Source organism: Apis florea, unplaced genomic scaffold (assembly GCF_048593485.1).
Source record: "Apis florea isolate Af1SG1 unplaced genomic scaffold, ASM4859348v1 contig_3203_pilon, whole genome shotgun sequence".
Lineage (NCBI taxonomy): Eukaryota > Metazoa > Arthropoda > Insecta > Hymenoptera > Apidae > Apis > Apis florea.
In genome coordinates this window covers 8,902,528-8,927,594 of record NW_028256723.1, presented here as the reverse complement: position 1 = coordinate 8,927,594, position 25,067 = coordinate 8,902,528, and the positions used below count along the sequence as shown (strand labels likewise).

Here is a 25,067-nt window from a genome sequence, read left to right as displayed (position 1 = left end):
AATTGGGGAAAAAAAAAAAAAAAAAAAAAAAAAATGAAAGAAGAGAATTTGGACGATTCCTCGAAGCCACGTGGATGCGGCTTTCCGTTAACCGGAAGGGATCGAGGAGCGAAGCGTCTCGCGATAAATAGGAATCTCGCTCGATTTCCGCCGATGTTTGGCCGCCCGCGCGAAGGAGGGGGGAGGGGTGGGAGGGACGGTTGCACCGTGGCTCTAAACTCGAAAGGCCAGTCGGCCGGGCACCCTTCTTGGAGCTTTGCCGGCCAAGCTCGGACAGATTGCGGCTGCCCAAGGAAACCACCCTCTCTGATCTCGCTCCCCGTTTCAAGGATTACCGTTATTTCCCCTCCCCCTCCCCGTTCCCCTCCCCCTCCCCCTCCCCCTCCGCTCCTCTGCCCTGTGCTTTGTCATTTGCTTAGGGCCAATCTGCGCCGGAAATCCCTTCGGTGCACCTTCTATCCGCCGGATCGGTGATCGTGATTCGATGTGACTGCCGGCACAGGAGCCGGCCAATGATCGGCCCGCCCGCAATCCCCGTGCTTATCGCACCCACCCCTCGCTCGTTCGCTCGCTCGCTCGCTCGCTCGAGCGCTGCCTATTATACGAACGGAAAACTAAACTAACTTTATTATATTCTCTCTCTCTCTCTCTCTCTCTCTCTCTCTCTCTCTTTCTCTGTCCGTTTGTCTCTTGGGCTGTTTCACGCGATCGTAAAAAACGCGTACATGTATGTGTGTGTATGTTTTTTAGACGTGGAAGAAGCGTGGAAGAAAATGTACGAAGTAAAATAAAGTATAGTATATATAGCGTACGTAAGTTGCGATACATTGTAGAGCGGTTTAGATCTCTCTTTTTTTTTTTCACTCTCTTGTTTTTTTTTTTTTCTGGTTATCGTTGATGAAACACGAATTTTCGAACGTTCGATGCTACTGTATCAAAAATTTTTTTATACTCGGAAAGTTTTATTTCTCATCTATATCTGGTCAATACCAGAGGCGATAATATGAATTTATTAAGAAAAAAAAAAATATATATATATATATATATTTGGTAGACATTATCTTGGTTCTTCTGTTCGTTTTGCAACATCGTTTTTCGGCTACAAAGTTTGACCTGATAACAATCGATAAATCAATTCGTGATCGAATGAATACGGTCAATTGTGCCGACCCATGCGACCTATTTATATATATATATATATATATATGTATGTATATATAAGTATACATATTGGTTGTGTGGTGGCCGAAACGGGGGAAAGGGGGACCTCTTATCAATTATCAGCGGGCAACTTCCGCGCGTGGACCGATCGGAACGAAAAATAGTTCATCAGTCAATTCGATAATCTTTTTCTTGCGGCTAGTATTTCATTCCTTCTTTCTTTCTTTCTTTCTTCGCGCTCGTTAATCTAACCTAAGTTTTCCCGCCTTCCTTCCAAGATTCCAGGAGGAGGAGGAGGAGCCGATCTTCCGTTGTCCGTGAGAAAAATATCATGAAAATTATTTCGCCCGATCTTTCGTAATTAATATAAAATTAATAATCGTGAATTCGTGAACACGAACGTGAATGAATATCGATCGATGCGGGTTAAAAGGGGGGCTTCGATCCCATCGTTATCGTTACGAAGAAATTCGACGCCAATGGGCGGCTCGGCTATTGCGGGAAGCTTGGGGTTATCTGCCACCGAAATAAATAAGTTTATACATTTCGGCTAATCGTGAAACAGCTTACTGTTACGCTCCTACGACGGGTGGCAAGGATGGAGGAAGCTTCGGCCCTCTCGATCGTCACTTCCAAATCGTCCGCGCGCGTGACAAGTCGTCCATCTTCCCTTCCTTATCGATCGATCGTATCGACCGGTCTAAATGTCATTCTCACTCGTGGCGTCTCTCTCACTCTCTCTCTCTCTCTCTAGAAGTAAAAATTCATTCCATTCTATTCTCGATCGTTGTTCCACGCGGGAAAAAAGTATCATCGGTGTATGATGGACTTTTTTTTTTTTCTCTCTCTTCGTTTTTACACGAAAGAGTGGTGAGTTACGTAGAGTTCGGTCAACGACGATGATTCGTCGATAGAGAATCCGTGTGTATATGTATATATATATATATCGGTTGGAAAGGAGAAGCAAATGCTCGACGGCCTGGATTGCACGGGAAGCGGCGGGGTGACTGAGAATAATTCGAGGGGGCGCGCCGATGATTCCACATCTCGAGCGGAGAATCGGGTAAGTTCTCTCTCTCTCTCTCACTCACTCACGGATTTAATTACGGCAATTAGGGGCCGAAAAAGATTTCTTCTCTCCTCGAGATCGATCGAGCACCATTCCGCGCGGATATTATTCCGTTCTTGATTTGATCGACGGACCAATTTTTCGCTCCTTTTCTCTCTCTCTCTCTATATATATATATACGTATATATATATAGGTGGATCGATGGAGATCCATAGAATTTGTTATTTGTTGCTTGTGTTTATGTAATGTGACGCGTATCGACTGGTGTGGAGAGAATTAATTTTCAGATATAATTATGCGCACAGCAACGGGAGCTCGAGAGCTTTTATTGGCAATTTTTTTTTCTTTTTTTTTTTTTTTTCGTCGAACGAAAAAGCGGCAAGTAGTATTGAAATACTCTTGCCTCTGTGCCCGTACATTGGGACGAATAATCGATATATATATATATTTCGAGAGCGAGAATGGAATTGAGAAATTATATTGTAAGATTAATACGAGGGGATATGAATTAGGAGACTCGGTCGGTAAAAAGAATAATTTTTTTTCCGAAGAGACGATGTAAATTTTGTCGATCGATATTACGATATTCGGTGGATGGATTCGATTTGAACATTTTATTTTCGATCCTTGCGAAATTATTATTATTCTTCTCTCCCTTCCTTTTTTTCTCGGATAAGAAAAATTTTAATCGAGATCAATCTTTGAAAATTCTCAGCAAATCTTTAGATAATATTTTTAATTCGTAAAAAAAAAAAAAAAAAAAAAAAAAAACTTCTTTCATAATCTTGACCAATTTTAGGAAAAGCGTGAACAGACTCCTGCGATTCTTTGATGTTGTACAACATTAAATCGAATTGAACGAAAATGGGATTATTAAAGGAGCCGATTGTTTTTCGATATATCGAGCAAGATACAGGCAGACAATTAATTGGGTCGAGAAATAAATACAGAATAAATTAATAATCTGTTTTTAATCGTTATAAATTATCGATAATTTCTTCTTTTTTTTTTTTGTAAAATAACACGATGTTCGAAAATATCATTTCTCGCACCATTTGTCGAATTCGAAGCATTTTCTATAAATTCTACATCCGGACAAGGATGCTCGAATAACTGGACAAGATTGCTTCGACTATACCTCTTTTCGAAACGAAATATAGTCTTTAATACATTTAATATCGTTTTCTAAAAATTAGTCTTCTAACGTTAATATTCAAATGTATAAAAAAAATAGCAATTTTAAACACATTTTCTTTTCTAGACAAATTTTGCAAATCAGATAGAGAGCCAATTTTATTATCCTATACGAAATCAAGCCTGTATATTTAAAAATTAAATGTCAATATATACGAGCTCAAACGTACCCCTAATTTTTATATTGATTTTCAAATGTATAAAAAAATAATTAACGCTTCAATTATATAATTTTTAAACAAATTTTAATTATTAATTTTTAAATCCTCTTTTCTAAACAAATTTTACGAATCAAATAAGGAGCCAATTTTATATTAAATATTCTATAAATCGAATCAAATCCGTATATTTAATATCGTCCTCTAGAAATTAAATCTCCATTTAAACTCAAAAGTGCCCGGTTTCTACATTAATTTTCAAATGTATAAAAAAAAAAAAAATAACAATTTTAAATCCTTTCCTCTAAACAAATTTTACAAATCAAGGTCAATTTTACCCTATACCAATTCAAGCCCGTATATATTCAATAAAAAAAAAAAACTTAAAAAATTTAATACTTAAAACATTTAAAAATATTTAAAAATTAAATATATAAGCTGAATAGTACCTAATTTCTACGTTATCTATATTAATTTTTAAATATATAAAAAAATATCGACTAAACAATTTTAAATCCTCTCTTCTAGACAAATTTTCCAAATCAATCGGGGAGGAGGTTAAATTTCATCGTAAAAAATATATGTAAAAAAAGTTAAATCTTCTCCCGAAAGTTTCGAATTCGCACGCCGTTTCGAGTCTCGAATTTACGTCGGCGGCTGGGAGGTGGCGGGCGAGGCGCGGGCCGATAGGCGCGAGCGTTGGCGGCACATCTGAAATAAACATAAGCGTTGGCACGATCGCCACGTCATGGTTACGTATGGCGAAAAATCTATAGAGCGGAACGGGCGGCGAGACGTCCGCGAAACTCGAGCCGGTCTCCCGAGCCCCCGGTGTCGCGGAACGCGAATGAACATTTATAGGTCGCCGCGGGTGTAGAGATCGATCGGCCGCGCTTGTCCGATAAAAAAACATCGTCTAATTCGAATCGTCCCTCGCCCGATAATTCCCGCCAGCTACTCCACTCCAATTTATTCCTCTTCTATTTTCTCCTCTCTCCCCCCCCCTCCCCTTCTCTTTTACCCCGTTACACAGATTACACAGAGGGGGCAAGATATTATTAAATTTAAAGATCCAACGATTCGGGGAATTTGAGGAAAACCTGCTCGATTATATATTCGAGTGTAATTACGTTTGCTCGGTCGATAATGAATTCGAAAAAATATATATATATATATATATAGATTCGAGTGTAATTACGGTTGCTCGGTCGATAATGAATTCGAAAAGATTTTGATTTTTGATTGGAATATATATGCATCTTGTTTCACTCTAATGTCTCGATTTTATATATATATTGAGAGAGAATATAGAGAAATAGATAAAGATGGAAACTTACTTCACGTACGAATCGTAGATCGAGCCGTACGGAGTGACAGGTCTCGCGACGCGCGATGAGGCGTACGTTATTCGCGAGTCGTGATCTCAGGATCGAGTTTATTGAAACTTCCGTTTCTGCTCTCTGTCCTCTACTTCTCATTTCCATCGAGCGTACACCCACACACACGCGTACGCGTCTCGCGTTTTCGATTAAAGAGGGGGAAAAAAATTTCGATCCGTTAACGTGTTTTCGTTTTCGTTACGGCGAGAACGAGGAGGCTCGCTTCGAGGAGGAGGTAGAAGGAAGAAAGGGAGGACGAGTTTGCGCCGCGGATTACGTTTCTAAATCTAGGCTCCTTAACTCCTCCACCCCGGCCGATAGGAGGAGGAGGAGGAGGAGGAGGAGGAGAGTTGAAACTGGGGTGCAGGAAGGGATGGAAATTAAAATTAAAATTATCATAAGGGGGTGGTGGTGGTGGTGGTGGGGAGTGGCGCGCGCGTTCCCCGGCGTGCAGTTAGTTTTAAGTGGATGGATGCTAGTGGAAATACATATATATATATATATATATATATATATATATATCTCGTGTGGCGCTGATTGGAGCCACCCCTTCGAGTGTCCCGGCTTCGATTATCGCGGAGTTTCGCCGCGATGGCGGGGAAGTTTTTCGAGATGTTTGTTAAAATCGAGCGAGCGGGGGAGGGGCGGGGAGGGGGAGGGGGAGAGTAGTAGTTTTTCGGGGTCGATTTACCCCGACGCGAGAAAATTTTGCTCGTTCGAGGAGGTGGCGACTCCTCCTCCTCCAACTTTTCTGCTGAACCGAAAAATTTAATTTTTATTCTTCTCCTATGTTCCTCCTCCTCCTCCTCCTCCTCCTCTTCCGATAATCTGCCCGACGATCGAAATTTTTCGAATTTTACAATTTTCTTTGTCTCTCTCTCTCCCCCCCCCCCCTCTCTCTCTCTCTTGGAATTTTTCGAATTTTACAATTTTCTATGCTCGTTTTTGATCTTTTTATTTTATATAAACAAAGAAACTCGAATTATTCGAAACGTCTCTCTCTCTCTCTCTCTCTCTCTCTCTCTCTCTCTCTCTCTCTCTCTCTCTCTCACAGAATTTTTCGAATTTCGATCTTTTTATGTATAAATAAAGAAACTCGAATTCTTCCAAACTCTCTCTCTCTCTCTCTCTCTCTCTCTCTCTCTCTCTCTCTCTCTCTCTCTCTCTCTCTCAGAATTTTTCGAATTTCGATCTTTTTATGTATAAATAAAGAAACTCGAATTCTTCCAAAATTCTCTCTCTCTCTCTCTCTCTCTCTCTCTCTCTCTCTCTCTCTCTCTCTCTCTCTCTCTCTCTCTCTCGGAATTTTCCGAATTTCGATCTTTTTATGTATAAATAAAGAAACTCAAATTCTTACAAATTTCTCTCTCTCTCTCTCTCTCTCTCTCTCTCTCTCTCTCTCTCTTTCTCTCTCTCTCTCTCTCTCTCTCTCTCTCTCGGAATTTTTCGAATTTCGATCTTTTTATGTATAAATAAAGAAACTCGAATTCTTCCAAACTTCTCTCTCTCTCTCTCTCTCTCTCTCTCTCTTTCTCTCTCTCTCTCTCTCTCTCTCTCTCGGAATTTTCCGAATTTCGATCTTTTTATGTATAAATAAAGAAACTCAAATTCTTACAAATTTCTCTCTCTCTCTCTCTCTCTCTCTCTCTCTCTCTCTCTCTCTCTCTCTCTGAATTTTTCGAATTTCGATCTTTTTATGTATAAATAAAGAAACTCGAATTCTTACAAATTTCTCTCTCTCTCTCTCTCTCTCTCTCTCTCTCTCTCTCTCTCTCTCTCTCGGAATTTTCCGAATTTTACAATTTTCTATGCCTTTTCTATTTTTTTGTATATATAAATAAATAAAGAAACTCGAATTTTTCGAAACGCCACTCTCTCTCTCTCTCTCTCTCTCTCTCTCTCTCTCTCTCTTTCTCTCTCGTCTCGCGTCATTTCTCTCGCGTCGAGGGCGAAAGAAGGGTGGTGGGGTGGGGTGGGGTGGGGGGAGCGATCCAAGAAAAACCGCCGGATATCTCGGATAATCGAGGACCCCTCCAATTAAAGAATCATTCCATGCGCTATAAGTACGGAGGGAGAAGGGAAAGTGGGGAGGGGTGGAATCTCGATCTCGATCTTCCGTCCTCGAACGTTTTCGTAAACGTTCCAGAAAATTAATCGTTGCCCGGATAATCATCATCGGCCTTACCTCTCGGTCGGTAATTTTTGCCCGATTTTATGGGAATTTAAGAATAATTCAATTACGAGTCGTCGATGGGGAAGGGGGCGGAGGCGCCTCGACCGAGAGATATGCTAATTCCGGGAGAGATTCGAAAGAGATCCTTCCCCTTAACCACGCGACCGTGTCGAGATCGTTTCCAATTTAGAAATCTAATCTACCCCCCCCTCTCTCCCTCCACCTCCTCCTCCTCCTCCTCTCCTCCTCCTCCTGCTCTTCTGACATTGGTCCAGGGCGTCGTTAGGTGAGATAAAAAAGGAGGGCGAGGATGAGGAGGAAGGAGATTCGTCGCGTTTTCGCTCGATCCGATCGAGTTTAATAAATTCATCGGTTTCTTCCTTCTCTCTCCGCGTTCTTCTCGTTGATTTCCTCCTCGTGGAAAGATGATTAAAAAAAAAAAAATCTCGAAGGCAACAACTTTGTTCAACAACTCTCCCTTCCCCCCCCCTCCCCTCCCCCCCCATCGAAGGGAATTTTGTTTTTCACGGGGGTTGAAGATGGAGATATTCTAATGGAGGGGCAGTGGGCCCCGTGGGCGTCGTCACGTCTCGCCGCCTATCTCTCGTCTTCTCTGGGGGAGAAAAGGAGGAGGATTTATCTCTCCAAGTATGATGGATAATTTTCCAAAAGGAGAGGAAGAGAAACGGAATAAATCGATCTCTCTCTCTCTCTCTCTCTCTCTCTCAGAGAGAGAGAGAGGCGCTCTCTCAGGCTGTGTCGTTTCGAATCTCTTTCGAGGGCATCTGTTTGCCCATTCGCGGTGGAAGGATAAGATGGATGGACAAGGATGGGCAAATTACAGTCGTCGTGCGTTTCGACGCTGCGTTTGGTGGAGCGGCACTGTCGAAACTGTGGGCCGTCGTTGGATTCCTTGCCTCGTGGGCAAAAAAAAATTCTTGCCGCGTTCCCCAAATGACACTAATCGCCTTCCTTTATCTTCCCACGGTCGGCTCGCCTCGGCAAAAAAATGGATCCACACACACACACACAATTCGATAATTGTTTCTCCGTTTCCTCGATAACTTCTTGCCCCCCTCCACCTCAACTTTTCTCGCATGTGTGCCTCTTCTTCCTTCCAAACGAAGGATTCCTCCAAATTAACGCAAGTTTTTGCACTCACAGTGTTTGTTATTTAACGAGGCTGGTGACGATCGAAAATGGGAATTATTATTGTATGCATTTAAATCTTCGCTCTCTCCAATTCTCCAAACGCCAGCAATGTGTCAGAAAAAGGCGAGAGAATGGCTCGTTCGAATGGCGCGCCATTCGAGTTCATAGAAAAAGGGGGGGGGGGCGCGTGGATCATCTTGGAAGAATAATGGAATAATCGTTGCTCTGCTTTATATTTTCGCGAGGCCAACAACGCTATTCGATCGCATGCGAGCAACTTTCTCGCCGTCTCGGCATTATTTTCAACCGGTGGAACAATCGATAATCCGCCTACCTACCCACCCCTCGCTTTTCTTGCTTTCGATTCGTGGGGGGAGGGGGAGGTCGCTCTCTCTCTCTCTCTCTCTGCTCGCGACCCACGACGACGACGACGACGAGTCGAAACGAAACTATACGGATAGACGATAATGGGTCTACTACCAGCCACTTAAACGATGATTTAAGACGGGCCCCAGCCGTCTTTTCTCCCGATCTCCAGAGCGAGAGAAGGAGAGGGTGGAATGTACAACCCGATAGAGTTCGCGTGCCACGAAATCGTGGGAGTGCTTGGAACAAGGGTCGCCTGTTTTCTTTTGTTCCCTCCCTCTCCCTTCTTTCCTCTTTTTGTTCTCCGCTTCCAAGCCGAGGGGTGAAGCGGAGAAAATCTTCAAAGATTTAAAATCTTTCGGTTCGGTTGGATCGTCGTGCTCGTGTTCTCCTTTAGTTTTCTTCTTATATTATATTATATTATATTGTATACGGAGAGAGGGAAATCTTGGAGAGATCGTATCGTTTCTTTCGTTTGAATAATCTGTTACACCCCGTACGTGTGACGTTCCAGCCACTGGCGAACGCACACGAAGCCTTAATAACTTATGGATTGGATATGCGCTTGTTATTGAGCGGCCGTTTAGAATCCGGGCATTATCGATGGAACAACTCTGCCAAGTTGCAAGTCTATAGATAATACCGTGCCCCGGTATTCATCCAACTTTTCATCTTCTCTTCTCCACCGTCGAGGTGAAGAGTCGTTAAAGCGACTCGTTTACTCTTACGAGATGTCTATCCCGTTCTATCTAATATCTGGTCGCCTGTGTATTTATCTCGAGACGAAATACGAGTTACTTTATAGTGGCGCGAAATATGCGGTTTTTCTCTGTCTTTCTCTCTCTTTCTCTCTCTGTGTCTCTTTTCAACGCGCGGAGAATCGCCGGTGGCGGGTTGGTAAGCGGTTCGCTCATCGAGCGACACTCGACTCTGTCGATACACGCTCGTGGACGGCCGGTAACGGCGATCGAGCGAATTGAGCCACCGCCATTAACGGGGTTCCGTTCCGATTAAGTGTCGTTGGTCTCGACTTCGGCTCTCATTGTCGGTCCGCGACACCTTTAATTAATCGGGCTCCATGCCGTTTGCTCGATCGATAACCCGTTTGCCGAAATCGGATCGCGGCAAGGCGAGGTCGAAACAGAGTGTTGGAAAAATAAATGGATCCGCTGCGAGTTAAATAATAATCGCGTAGGAAGTTGTTGAGGCTTTTTTTGTTTAGGCCCACGCGATTAATTATCGCGGGATCGATTATTATTATTCAGAGCTGGTTTATCGGCGATGTTTCCTCCGAACGAGCGTTGCGACACGGAATGACAGCGTTGAATTCTTTATCACTCGTTTCCTGCCTGGAAATTCCGTCCGTCTCTACTCACCGGCCGCGTTAATGCAATTTAACCGGTTGTCCGGGCGTACTAAGGGTTTATTATCAAGAGACACGTCTCGATAGATGTTACTCGGTATCGATTAACGACGGTTCAACTGACTCTAATCCCCCCGAGCCACTTCCAGTTTCAATATATCGCATCGATTTTGCAGGCCTCATCTAGTCGATGCCCTCTCTCTCTCTCTCTCTCTCCTCGCCTAACTCTCTGGCAAATTTTCAATTATTCCTGCTCTTGTCTCATCTCACGCCGCCCTCTATCGCGCGACCATACTTATTATTTATTCGTTTATCTCGGTCGGACGTAACGAAATAATTATTTACGTTTGTTTATCTACTAGCTTACGCTTACCGCGTAGGATTCATCGAGTGGGTATAAAAAAAGGGGATAGGACGGAGGCGTGATGATAATTTTCAGCGGTGATCGAGTTCGAATCGATTAATTTCGAAGCGCAGATATTAAAAAAAAAAAAAAAAAAAGAAAAATTCCACGCGAGAAAAATACGTAACGCAACGTTTGTTCCATTTGGATAATCCGATGATGAACGAACGAAAAAGATTGGACGGATAAAACCGTTAAAATTTGCATCGAACAATTTCCTTTCTGTTGTTACTCCTCGAAACAGTTGCCGAGGAGAGATTAACCAAAAAAAAAAAAAAAAAAAAAACGACCAAAAGGATAGAAATAAAACGTGTAACAAAAATACAACGATAAATATCGTTAAATACGTTAACTCTCCTTTTTTTTTCTCTCTCTCTCTCCTTACGATTGCACACTTATTGCACGGATAATATCACCCGCTGTCAACACAAGAATCCTCTCGATCGAAGTCCACTCGATCGACGACACCAGCGCCGCCAAGCGAGATCCTACGAGATCACCCAGTCATCGTAAAACCGTGTAATACACGTGAACGCGGTTTTGTTTAGCTCTCCGCCGCATAAATGTCCCACCTACGTCGCATGACACCGGCTTCCTCATCTTCCCCCTCTCCACGATGAACGAACGATATCTCTCTCTGTTTCTCTGTCCGTTTGTCTCTGTCCTTCTTTCCTTCCTTCCTTCCTTCCTTCTCAAAAACGGCTCACGTGCCCACACACGCGCACGCGAACATCTCGTTCCTACCAGCCTACGCCACGTTTCTTTCTTTGCCCTCTCCTGCTTCCTCCTGTTTCGCCCTCCTTCTCCTCCTCTCTTTTTTTTCTTTTACGGCTCCAAGTATTGTAAATTCAAACGATACGTGCACGCTCACGCTCACGGGCGTAATTTCTCCGCTCCGATAAAAAGCGACGACGCCGGACGGGGCTTCTCTATTTATTATGAAATTTCTTTATGGGTTTACAAGCTTGTCAACGACGCACTAGCGCCGCTGAAACGTACACCCACACGCACGCACCACGGGAAACGTATTAACCGACGACGCCTGGCCGAGCTTCCTCTCCTCTTCTTTCGCTCTCTCCCTCTTCCTTTTCCCGTTCCGCTCTTTTTTTGCGCCACTTCCTCTCGCGTTGCCTCCTCGTTTATACGGGTTATATCACGCGTTTCTTCCCTCCCTCCCTCCCTCCCGCCCCCTTTTTTTTTCTTTCTCGCTTTCGCGAACATCTCGCACGTTTTTAAACGTAGGTTACGTAGAGATAGACGTCCCTTTGCGTCTCGCATTCGTTTCGAAATTTTTTATTTTACAGAGTATATATCGGTTTCGAAGCGAAGATATATCTTCTTCCAAAAGTTAGTTAGTTTTTTTCCTTTTTTCTTTTTATACGTATCTCATTTTATATGGATGGATTTCAACCACGTTCTTCGAGTATTCGACAAAGTCGATGAAATTCAAAGAAAGAAAAAATTCGCGGCAAATAATAGAAGAAGGTAAATAGCTCGTATACACGGTACGCGTGTAACGTATATAATAACGATAAAAAACGGAACGTTTTTAAAAGCTTTAAAACGATTTCTCGTTCAAACAAAGACGCTCAGCATCTCGCGATTTACAATTTTTACCTACGAGTTGAACTCGTACGCAAACAACGAGAGGTTCCCGAAGTATGGGAGGGGAGAAAACTTTGTTTCGTCCAGCGGTGTTTACCAGTTCTTACCGGCTTACGTAGAATAGGTGTAATAGCGCGACAGAGAGAGAGAAAAAAAAGAACACTATCGATCATGAAAAACGAGGAGGGGGGGGGGGGGGAAGCGTGTCCTCCAGGTACAGGATACGGTTAATCTCGCCAACGGGAGGATTTTATCGCCTGCAACCCCCAAGTGACACGCGACTCGTCGTAAAAATCTCAGATGCCCCCTGGGCAGGTGAACGCGGCAGGGCAGTAAACCGTTGTCGGTTAATCGAGCATATCCACGTGCGGTTTTATCCCTCTTCCTACACGTATATACATATATATATATATATGTATAGATCTCTTTTTCATTCAATTTACGATCGAAAAATATAATTCGAACATTTTCTTTCGCGCGATTTTATTTCCGCATATTTAGATCTCCCTGTTTACATGATACAACCACCAGTAATTTTTCCATCCGTGTCCCGAAGACGTGCCACTTAATCCCTCCCTTTCCCCGTTCGAGCTCGTCGCTTCGAAAAATCGACTTCGAGTCGAGTGACAACGAACGACGGCCACTCGTTTACAGGCCGGACGGACGTCAATTATATATCGCGCGCGGGGCGGAGGTGGGGGGGATGCGTGCTGCGCGTGATGGTGGTGGAATCGATGCGCGCACCTGTCTCTCCCGTCGTGTGTACACACACCGAGAGCAGGGGGTGGAGGTTGAGCGTGTGTGATTGATAGACCGGATACAAAGAGGAGAGAGAGAGAGAGAGAGAGAGAGCCGTGTGTGGCACCGGGCATCGATATTTCGACGCTATGAAAATTTCATTAGCTCGTCATATAATGATATAAAGGTGGTGTCGTCCCGCATCGTGTAGGGGGGGGGAGGGGGAAGGGGGAGGGGGAGGGGGGAGGAGTAGGAGCCGATGTGGTGGCCGACACTCGTCGAGCTGTCGATTAACCTCGTTCATTATTCGACAATTAATAGAGCGCCTATACCGCCATCCGCGCTTTTCGACGGTTGCGGTTTTATTTTAATAATCGGCATCGCTCGCTCGCTCGCTCGCTCGCTCTCTCTCTCCCCCTTTTCACGCCTCTTTCCTTTCCCCCCCCTCCCCCCTCCTACAATACGTATATACGTAACGCGTATAACGACACGATCGCGTGTAACAGTTTTCGCAAAACGGATATTAGAATTAATATAGAATTAAGAGGAGAATAATTTCGACCGACCTGACGCCTCTTCCCCTCCCGCCCCCCCTCTCTTTCCTCTGTTTCAGGTGAGCGAGCGAATTAGTAATCCCACGGAAACGCGGGAATTACGAATTACGATCTCGGCCTGTAGGGATGTAACTTCCATAATTGATCCCACAATTACCGATCCTCTCTCGGCTCAAAGAAGGAGAGGGGGGGAGGGTGAAGATCGGAAGAAGGAGCGTGAACGCACACTAATCAACCTCCCATTCCTTCGACGGATCGTGTATCGGCGCCGTACAGAGAGGAGGGCGGGGGAGTTCGGTTCGGCGGTTATAATCCGAAGGAGGAGGTGGACAGCGCGAGAAGAAGGCGAACGGGGGGAGGGAAGGGGAGAAGGAGGCAAGGCAGGGCAACCATTCCCGACGCGTAACGGAGATAGAATCGTCTACTAGCTACGGCCACGTGTATATATATAGGACGATCCGCGATCGACGTCGTTGTAAGCATACACGATGTAAATTTCGCCCGGGTGGTGTGCACCCCTACACGATAGGGTGGAATCAAATCGATAGCAGACTAAGATATACCTATCAGTCTAATTGTCAGTACGGAAAGGCCGAGAGAGAGAGAGAGAGAGAGAGCAGCGGGGGAGAGTGAGCTTCCTCCTCCCCCTCCCCCTCCCCCTCGTGGCGGCGGCGGCGGCGGTATCGGAAGAACGGATGGCGGGGGGGAGGGGGGTGAAGGAGTGAAAGGCGAACGCGGCAGCAGAAGGAGGACGAAGGAGGGCGGTCGGGGAGGGACGTGGGAGGGAGGGATATGCCAGGCATATAGCTTAATCACCCTCCTACCGTTCTTCAACCTCCAGCCAACCCTCTCGAACGTTGGTACCTACACCAACGTTCCTGCTGCCTTCTCCACGTCCTACTAGTAGAGTAGCCGGCCTTCCGTCCTCCGATAATCAATAATTATACTCAAATAAAGAGAAGGGAGGAGGGAGGGGGGGACGGATGAATCGCCCGGCAAAGGGTTAGAGCGGAGAGGAGGGTTAGGCTGTAAGATACCGGAGCGAGATGAAGCTAAAGCCACCTCCTAGTAGTATCGTCTATATGTGTATATGTGTGTGTGTGTGTGTGTGTATATACATATATATATATATATATACACACGCCGCATCATCCTCTCCCTCCATCTTCTTCCTTCCACCACCACCACCACCACCACCACCACCACCACCACCATCACCACGGCTGCCTGCCGCCTCTCTATCAACCGCCTTTAAACCACCCGGCCTCCTCGTTCCTCATCCTCGCGCACGTAGCCTGGGCGAAACCTCGACTACCCCCCTCCGCCCCCCCCCCGCCGCGTCGTGCGGAACGAAAGATCGAAAGATGGAGTGGTTGCGGTTTAATCGGATCCGATCGATCGGATTTCGAGAAAAGGAATGAGGAAGAAGGGTGGGAGGGGGAGTCGGTTGGAAATTCCACGGCGTCCCAGTTTTCGCGGGCAGCTGAACGTGGCTGCGTTTCACTTTCACTCCGTTCCAGCGAAAGTAAATGCCGCGTCTCTCTCTCGCTCGCTCCGCGAAAGGGGCGAGCAACGTGGTTGGACGTTGTTGGTTGGCGCGAGGAGGGAGGGGATGCCACCGAAACGAGAGGGAAGGGTGTCTGCTTCGCCACTTTGGAAACTCTTGTGAAGTAGCGGGAACTCGCCGTAAGCGGGTCAGAAACTTCTTTCGATCCTCCTCTCCGCCTTCTCCCGTAGTTGGCCGAGGTTAGGGATCAACAAGCAAATTATTTCTTAGAGATTATTCTTCTCGAAGTAAACCTTTTGGAGAGGAGGAACAGATGGAATCGATCCTTCGTGATCTACGAAGAAGAAGAAGAAGAAGAAGAAGAAGAAGAAGAAGAAGAAGAAGAAAATCCTCCACCAAAGAGAGAGGTTGGCCGTCCAGCCTGACGGAGGGGGGGAGGGAAGGGGGGCACTTCAAAGCAAACTGGAGCGATATTAAAATTAGAGATCCCTTCCCTCGTGGGGACACGCTCGGACGGTGGTAATATTTTGGCGGAGGAAGGCGAAGGAGGGAGGGTGGGTGGGGGAGGGATCGCGTGGAAAGGGTGTTACGATAAGGGGTGAGCGAGGAGAAGGCCGGCGTGGTAGATCAATGAAAAGGGTTGCCCGGGGGTGGATTGATCGCCGATAGGGAAATTTCGTTAGTTTCCTCCAGTCATAAAAGGCGGCAAGGGTTGGCGGCGGTTGGTGTTGGTACTTGAGCCACCACCGCCGCGGAGAGGCCTAACTAACGTTCCAAGCCACCCTTCGAAATTCACCCCTCGGCCAGAGAGAGGGGTGTTGTGGAACTCGTTTTCGAGAAAGGAGCCGAGAATACGCGGGGCGGTGGAGGGAGGAAGGGGGGGGGGGAGGAGAGAGCACGCGTATTAACGAAATTTTAACCAATCAATGAGAAGTTCATTAGCCCTCCTCTGCGTTTCTCCTCTCGACCCTTCTTCTTCTTCTTCTTCTTCTTCTTCTTCTTCTTCTCTTTCCCTCGTATCGTCACGAGAGATCGCGTGGCGATGATAAAATTCGACAACTCGACAATTCCCTTCCTTCCTTCCTTCCTTCCTTCCTTCTTTCTTTCGGTCGTCGTGTTCAACGCGAAGGAAATATACGATCTCGAAGAGATCTCGAATGATAGAAACGAATAATTCGAATATATATATATACACGCACGTATACACACGCGCGCGCGTAACGAACGTTGGCGAAAAATAAAGCGGGGTGGGACGGGAGCGGAGTGGAGGGAGGGCCGCCGCTTCGTTTCCTTCGCGTGGTCTAATTGGTGGATCCTGGAAGGGTGGAACTTCCCTTCCGTAAAAAGCGGCGCGATATCGAACGTACGTGTCCGCCGACGTTATACGGTATCCGCGTATGATACGTGTCGTTACTCATCCCCTCGGTCTTCCGCAACGGTCTTCCACCCTTGCCTTCGCCCACCCCACATCGTGCCGGGCAATGCAAATCTCTTTTTCTCCGCGCGTCTCGGTTTTAAATGCCACCTCCCTCCTCCTCCTCCTCCTCCTCCTCCTCCTTTGTCTCTTTCGCTCTCTCGTTCCGTCTGCGCCTCCCTATGCGTATATATATATATATATATATATATATATACACACACGTATAATATACGCGGTCGGCTACCCTTTCCTCTCTTATATCTATCGCTATCCTCGCGTGCCTCTTTGTTCCTCCGACGGGCCGTGCCAACCGCTCGCTCCTTCCTTCCTTCCTTCCTTCCTTCCTTCCTTCCTTCCTTTCTTCGTTCGCCCGCTCTTTTTGTCGTTGCGGCTTATTCGATATATTGTCCCTCGCGGGGGAGGGATATCGAGGAGACAAATGACGGACGGGCAAAAAAAGCAGCGAGGAAAGGAGGGAGGGACGATTCGCTAACTGTTGATCGAGCCGCGTCGAGGAAGGGCGGGGGGGGGGGGAGGAGGAGAGAGAGACTCTCTCGTTATTCCTTTTAAGAACGAATAATCGTCGCTGCCAAAATTATTCTTTTAAAAATTCCGTATTCGAGAAGAAGGAGAAGGAAGGAAGGAAGGAAGGAAGGAAGGAGGAGGGAGAGACTCTCCTTGTTCGTTCCTTTTAAGAACGAATAATCGTCGCTGTCAAAACTTTTCTTTTTTTTTTTTTTCTCTTTTAAAATTTCAGAGAGGGGAGGGGGAGACTCTCCTTGTTCGTTCCTTTATAATAACGAATAATCGTCGCTGTCAAAATTTCTCTTTTAAAATTCCATATTCGAGAAGGAAGAAAGGAGGAGATGGCAGAAGGAGAGAGGGGAGAGACTCTCCTTATTCGTTCCTTTTAATAATCGCCGCTGTCAATACTTTTCTTCTTCTTCTTTTTTTTCTTTTTTAAAATTCCACATTCGAGAAAAACTTTTCTTTTAAAATTTCAAAAAAGGGGGGGGAGAGACTCTCCTTATTCGTTCCTTTTAATAATCGCCGCTGTCAATACTTTTCTTCTTCTTCCTTTTTTCTTTTTTAAAATTCCACATTCGAGAAAAACTTTTCTTTTAAAATTTCAAAAAAGGGGGGGGGGCAGGAGACTCTCCTTATTCGTTCCTTTTAATAATCGCCGCTGTCAATACTTTTCCTCTTCCTTTTTTTTTTCTTTTTTAAAATTTTCACATTGGAGAAAAACTTTTCTTTTTTTTTCTTTTAAAATTTCAAAAAGGGGGAGGGGGGCAGGAGACTCTCTTTATTCATTCCCTTTAATAATCGCCGCTGTCAATACTTTTCTTCTTCTTTTTTTTCTTTTTTAAAATTTTCACATTCAAGAAAAACTTTTCTTTTAAAATTTCAAAAAAGGGGGGGCAAAAGACTCTTCTTATTCGTTCTTTTAATAATCGCCGCTGTCAATACTTTTCTTCTTCCTTTCTTTTTTCTTTTTTAAAATTTTCACATTCGAGAAAAACTTTTCTTTTAAAATTTCAAAAAAGGGGGGGGGGCAGGAGACTCTCCTTATTCGTTCTTTTAATAATCGCCGCTGTCAATACTTTTCTTCTTCTTCTTTTTTTTCTTTTTTAAAATTTTCACATTCGAGAAAAACTTTTCTTTTAAAATTTCAAAAAAGGGGGGGGCAGGAGACTCTTCTTATTCATTCCTTTTAATAATCGCCGCTGTCAATACTTTTCTTCTTCTTCTTTTTTTTCTTTTTTAAAATTTTCACATTGGAGAAAAACTTTTCTTTTCTTTTAAAATTTCAAAAAGGGGGGGGGGGCAGGAGACTCTCTTTATTCGTTCCTTTTAATAATCGTCGCTGTCAATACTTTTCTTCTTCCTTTTTCCTTTTCCTTTTTTAAAATTCCACATTCGAGAAAAACTTTTCTTTTCCTTTTTTTTTTCTTTTAAAATTTCAAAAAGGGGGGAGGGGGGCAGGAGACTCTCTTTATTCGTTCCCTTTAATTGTTCCCGGACAATCGTCGCTGCCAAAACTTTTCCCTTCCGTTTTTCTCTCTCTCTCTCTCTCTCTTTAAAATTCCACATTCGTGAAGGGGGAGATGATGGCAGAAGGAATAAGGGGAGGGAGACTCTCTCCTCCTTACTCGTTCCTCTTAATGATAATCGTCGCTGCCAAAATTTTTCTTTCAAAAATTCGAGATATTCGAGAAGGAAGGAGGAGACGGCAGAGAGATGCGCGTATAGGGAGGTGAGAGGGGGAAACAAAGGGACGGAAAGTGGAGGTTTCGGCGAAGAGGTGGCCCTCGCGCGGGCTGGCCAGGCTCGCTCGTAATAAGCATAAATCCTCGGAGGCTTATCTAGCTGCGGCCAGAAGAACGCCTAAAATAAAATATCATACATTCCGCCCTCTTCGCCCTCCCTTCACCCACCCACCCGTCCACCCCGCGCTCGCGGATAACGCGGCTAATAAAATATCCCTTTCCCCCCCCCTCCGTAACTATAACAAACACATAAAATCTACGAAATATATATATATATATATCGAAACGCGTCTCTCCTCGATCTTCTATTATAAAGAATATAACAAATATAAATATAAACGTGAACAATATGAACGTGAGTTACGAACTCGCTCTCGATCGAGAAAAGAAGAAGAAGGGGAAAAAAAAAAGTGCAACGTTTGGCGCGAAGAGCGGTCAAAAAAAAAAAAGAAAGAAGAAGTGAGAAGAAGAAGAAGAAGAAACGTCAACGTGGAACGAATCTTTTTCCCTCCCTTCCAACGGAAAAAACTGATCGAGAGAGAGAGAAGGAGAGAGGAGGGGGGAGGGTCAGGGATGGATTTTTTGCGCGCGTCGATGCAGCGCGAGATGTCGGGCAAAGGCACGTAGCCGGTGTAATGAGGCGAGATACATTGGTCGACGGGAGGAGAAGCAGCAGCTCTCTCTCCTCCTCGGTCGAGGAGGAAAGGGTTGGCCTCCCCCCCCCCCCCGATCAGTCATTAGACAAGTGGGTATTCACATATATCGAGTTGTAAAATCGATAGGGGGTGTCCGTTAGCCCCGTGTATCCTGTAAGGAGGAGACCCCGCTGGTGGTGGGGGGATGAGATGCGAGCCGATAGGGCGGCGAAGGGAGGGAAATCGAGGCTCCGTCGACATCAGACGGACGGAGACCGAGAGGGGCCACCCCCCCTCCTCGCCCTACCCCTTCGACCCCTTTTGTTGCCTCCCATCCTCCGCCGCCACCCCCTCGTATCCGCCACCGCACGTATCCAGTCCTTGCATATTAATCCTGCCCATAATTCCCACTTCCCAGTTTGGGCAACCCTTCGCCTCTCTCGCCCATCCACCACTACTACCACTACTTTCCACCCCTCCTCCTCCTCCGGGGAGAGCGAAAGGGAATCGGAATAAGCAAGGGAAAGAGGAGGCGAGGGGGGGGGGGGACGATGATAGCCGCCTCTCTCCTATATCGATTGGCCTTTCTTTCCAACCCCGGCTTTTAATTGGCATTCTCTCCCGCGGCTATAAGAAAAGGACAGGAGCCATCCTTTCTCTTCTGACGAGGGGGGGGAGGAGGAGTGAGCGAGTGAGCGAGTGGTGACCCGTGTCTCACCTGTGCTTAAGAAGAAGCTGGTTGAAAGAAAGGATTACCTCCCTCCCTCTCCTCCTGGTTGTTCGCTCGTCGTTGTAATGCTTGGTCGTCGAAGGAAGGAAAATTCCTCCTCCGCCTCTTCTTCTCTCCGCGTCACCAGTGGACAGGAGAATTGATAACACGGGGAGGGAGGGAGGGAGGCCCGGTGTTGCGGCGGCGCGGTCACGTGTGCGCCGCGGGCCACGTAAGAGCGCGGCTCTCCCCCCGCGTGTGCGTGTGCGAAGATTGATTATACCGCGGGAGAAAATGTGATCAATAGCCCGACAAACAAAGACCCTTCCTTTGGGCCCACCCTGCGCGCGATGCAAATATGGCAAAAAAAAAGAAATCGGTGGCGGTCGGTCCGAGAGAAGGAGGAGATGATCGAAGAAACAATGGAGAGAATTGGAATTGGTCCGCCACTTGCTCGAGGTTAACGAGCCCCCCCCCTTTCCTTCCGTTTCGATGTTGTTGCGAAGTTGTTCTTTGCGAAGAAGGGATGGGATCCTCGAAATTTTCGAATTATTACTCGCGAGACGAGAAATACGTTCTACGTAATCCGGCTAATTCCTTGGCCGGCTAATCGAATTTCTGGGATCTGTGTATCGCGGATAAATGTGGCGAATTTCGCGAAGCTTGGCCAACTCGTTAAGCGGAGTGGTAACGTTGATATTTATTAGGGGGGAAATTTTGTCGAAGAAAAGAAAGAAAGAAAGAAAGAAAGAAATATTCGTGGTCGTTTTTCTAATTCAATTCAATCGATCCGATGCGACCCGATGATTGTTAATTCTTGAAAAGGAGGGAATATGTCGAGCACCATTGATTAACATTGGAATTAATTTTTTAACCGGGTCGAGGTATCCAATTGTGTCCGATACGATCGTTATATCACGTCAAATTATATATCACGCGAGGGGTGAAAAAACCGGACGAGTCCACGATTTTTCTCGAGAAAAATTTGTGTACACGCAAACGAAACTTTGCCTTTTAACGCGAAAAGTGTTCGGGGGGAATAATACCAGGTCCACGTGTCGGCGATAAAGTACACCTCGTTGCTGCCTGCGAGGGTGTGCAAAGGGTAGTAGTAGAGGGGAGGCGATTTTAAAGCTGAATGCGTTTTGCACGGGTGCAGCGGGCGATGCGAACGAGATCGTATCAATTGTTTTTCCCCGGTGAGGCATCATCCCTTTTTCCGGGGGTTAATTGAGGAGCAAAGCTTCAATTTCGCGGAATTCACGCCTCCGGCATGCATCGACAGGTCTAGCCTGATAGAATGAGCCGCGGGATTTAAAAAAAGGAGACCTTCCTTTTTTCGCTCCCCCTTCTCTTCCCCCTTTCCTTCTTTCTCTCTTTGTTTCGAACGTGTTTAACAAACAAACGCGTCTCCCTCTCCCTCTCTCTCTCTGTCTAACGCGAATTTTTTAAGGGGAACGTGTGATGAAACTCGAGAGTGTTGCGTTAATTTCAATTTCGAAAACATTTTTATCATTATTATACCAAATTGTATAATATTAATATTACACAGTGTTAAATTAGAGCAATGGTTTGGGATTTTTAATGAAAGTAGCGTTGCAAAAATCCCGATGTTGTTTCATTTATCGGCTATCCTTTTCCGCGATTGCATTCGTTCGTGACCGAACGATGATTCCCTGTCCACGGAGAGGGGGGGACAGGAGAGGCAGGGGAGATAGCAAGTGGCGAGAACCGTGGTAAATTATTAATCTGGTGGGCTTGGGAATCGATGAATGAGAGAAAGGAATCGCACAGAAGTCGCGATAATAATACTTATACAAAAAAACCCTTGCAAAATTCTGACCCAATGATCAACTACTACGCTGCTTCCACGTTCCTGCCCGATAATATCGCGCTCCCCCTTAATTTAATTAAATTAATTCCATCCCACTCATTATCATCCCCCTTTTATTCGATTTTATTTTCCCTCGAATCTATTTTTTAATCGTACCTTCCTTTTTTTTCTTCCCTACCTCCTCCACCTCCTCCACCTCCACCTCCTCCCAATATATGTATGTCTCTAAGCCTCTCTCTCTCTCTCTCTCTCCCTCCCCGTTCTCCTCTTTTTCCCTTTGTTTCTCCACTTGATCCGCTGCTATTCATTTCTCCTTTTTGCCTCCTCCCGCACCCTCCTTTCTTCTCTCCTCCTGATCGCATTTTCCAACACGTACGTATCCATTGTACCTACCTATTCATACGGGGAGGAGGAGGAGGAGGAGGAGGAGGCCCGAATGAAACAGGTAGATGGGACTCGAATTCTCCGTGCAATTGATTACTTTCCAAGAGGGGGGCCGAGGGGGCGGAATAATAATACTTTCGTTATTGATGCGAGGACTCGACTATCTCCACCTCTCCTCCTATTTCCACAATTACGGAATAAATTCCTCCGTTAGCGAGTGAGTGGGGGGGAGAGGGGGGGGAGAGAGAGAGAGAGAGAGGATATATTGTTTCGCGTGCACTATCGCGCGAGGAGGGGGGGGGGCGGAAGGAAACGAAAAAATAAATTTCGCGATTTTTCGCGAGAGGGGGGGAGGGGGGAGGGAGGGAGGGAGGGAGGGTACATCGTTTCGCGTGCACTATCGCGCGAGGGAAAAAAAAAAAAAAAAAAAAAATTCGCTATTTCTCGAAAGAGGAGGGGGGAGGGGGAGGAGGGAGGGGAGGGAGGGAGGGAGGGGGGCAGTGACGACTCGAGGATTCGTATCTTAACTTAATCCTTCCGATCCACTATTACCGATAATTATTATATCATTTACGAACCGCAGAGAGAGAGAGAGAGAGAGATTCAAAGTTATCCGATCCTCCTCCTCCTCCTTCCCCTCCCCCCTTGAGCGGCCCTACATCGATTCGGTACAATCGATTCGATAAAATTAATAAAGAGCTCCTCCTCCGCTAAGCTCCTTACCCGCTGATAAACGAGCCCCGGAAGCGGAGCGTGGCGGCCCGGAGGGGGAGGGGGAGGGAGAGTGGAAAGCGAGCGGATTCCACTCGCTAGAATGTGATTCTATATTTGTATCGATGGTAATGTAATTACCATCGTTCGTGCTCGTCGCTTCGTGACAACTTCGTGGAACGGGGGATAAGGCGGGGGCGGGGGAGGGGTAGGTAGGGTAGGGGAAGGGGAGGGGTATGCCGATTGGCCGTCGACTTTGAGCGCGATTAATAATCCCGCCCGTTAACATTAATCGAGGCGATAATAATTAATAGAGGCGAGAGGGAGAGGAAAGAAAGAGGGGGAAAAAAAAAAAGGGAATATTTCGTTTTTCTTTTTTTCAGATCGGTCAATTGGTGGAGGAGGTGTCCAGGTTACAGCAGAGCCTGCAGCGTCTCCAAGAGACGAGCGCACAGGCGACCGCTCGGCTCGAGGAGGAACTGGAGGCGCGCAGACAGCACATCAACAGACTGGAGAGCAAACTGGAGCGGCAGAGGGACTACGACGACCTGAAACGCGAGATAAACGCGCTAAGGTCGGTCGATCTCTCCCAGATACCAACCGGTGAACCTGGCAAGAGCTTGGAGCACCTTCTAATGGAACGCTCGAAGGCGCTTCAACAGACCGAGAGCTTGAAACCATCCAACACCCCGGACGCGCTCGGTAAGTCCAGCCAAATATCACTTTCTCCGCTCTATTCGTATACTGCGAAGCTATATGTATATGTATATATATATATATATATATATATATATATATGTATATATACATACATGGAGGAATCTCGCTTCACATTTTCGTACATCTCGTCTCCATCGAGTCGGTAATACACACGGTAGGTCTTGTTTCGAATTCGAATTGGGAAGAATGATTTAGAGACGATAATCTCATAGACCAGACTTGCTTGTTTGGATATATATATAATTGTATATAATATATATGTAAAAACAATTTTGACTTGCGTTAAAGAGCAAGTCTTCTGGTCTTCGATCCCCCGACTCTCTCTCTCTTCGAGGCTACGTCGAAGGGCTCGGTATAATCGTGCAATGTTATGTATGTGAATAATAATGAAAATAAACAAACAAACAAAGAAACAAACAAAAAAAAAGAGAAAAAGGACACGAGTCACGCAACGCGGACGCTTCTGTAAAGAACGAGGGATGACTGAAGGAGCTTACCGAGAGAAAAGGAACAACGATGTAACTCTTTTGCTTGCCATTGTGTTCGCACTTTTTTTTTTATATATATATAACTTTCTTCGTTCTCTCTCTCTCTCTCTCTCTCTCTCTCTCTCTCTCTTTCCTTTATTACCTTTTCGTTCTTCCTCTTTCATTTCTTTTTTTTTTTCGCTAAGACTTTCTTTCTTTCTTTCTCACTTTCTTACTTTTTTTTTTATCGTTCATACGACATCCGTCATCTCTCTTTCTCTCTCTCTCTCTTCTTCCTTCTCCTTCTCTATCTCTTTCTCTGTCGCTACCGCGCTTCCTCTTCTTCCGTTCTTCCGCCTAATTTCTTCCAGACACCCCTCTCCCCACCTATCCTCTCCCCATCCCTTCCCCTCCCCCCCTTACCTCACGCTTAGATCGCACACTTTCTCGAGCTACTACTGATGGCGCCGTGTGTCGACCACGCGCCTTGTTGATTAGATGGTACTAACCGAGACCAACACACCACGCACGATATATTTAATTGTACGTATTATTATATACATTCCCCATACATTCCCTCACTCCACGTTATCCTCGTATCGTCCCACTCCCCCTCCCCCCCCCAAATCACGAGCATCTGCACGCTGGGAAACGCAAATTCTGTGTATACATAAATATATATATATATATATATATATTATTTATGTATACACGCGCGATTCGTTGAACGCGTTTCCACGTTGGAGGGGCGCAAAGCGTGAAGAAAGAAAAAAGTGTTTATCCTCGGGAAAAAGAACACCAGTTTCTCGAACCGATCCTCGCAGAGTTCGCGTTAGAGTTTCCTTTAAGAGTTTCGCGTTAAGAGGGGGGAGGGGGGGGACGGTAATAATAATAATAATAATAATAAAGATAAAAATAAAAAGAAAGAGGACGAGAGAGAGGTGTCCGTCCCCGCGTCGTCCGTCACTTTTCCTCTCGTTGGGCCTCTCGTTTGTCGTTCCTCGTTTGTTCCCGCGATCAAACGCGCGACGAAGCGTCTCGAAAAAGAGAGTCTCGGTTCCTCCGGTCTTTTTTTCGTCCTCCTTGCGCCTCCAAGG

General features: G+C 45.8%; 1 protein-coding gene across 1 annotated transcript in view; it reads left to right on the top strand.

Annotated features, from left to right (window-relative positions):
- cut (homeobox protein, cut) overlaps window positions 1-25,067 on the top strand; it is a 107,695-nt gene that overhangs the window by 64,134 nt on the left and 18,494 nt on the right. Inside the window, 1 exon segment of the mRNA XM_086911082.1 lies at window positions 23,167-23,485. Coding sequence (XP_086767208.1) covers window positions 23,167-23,485 — 319 coding nt within the window.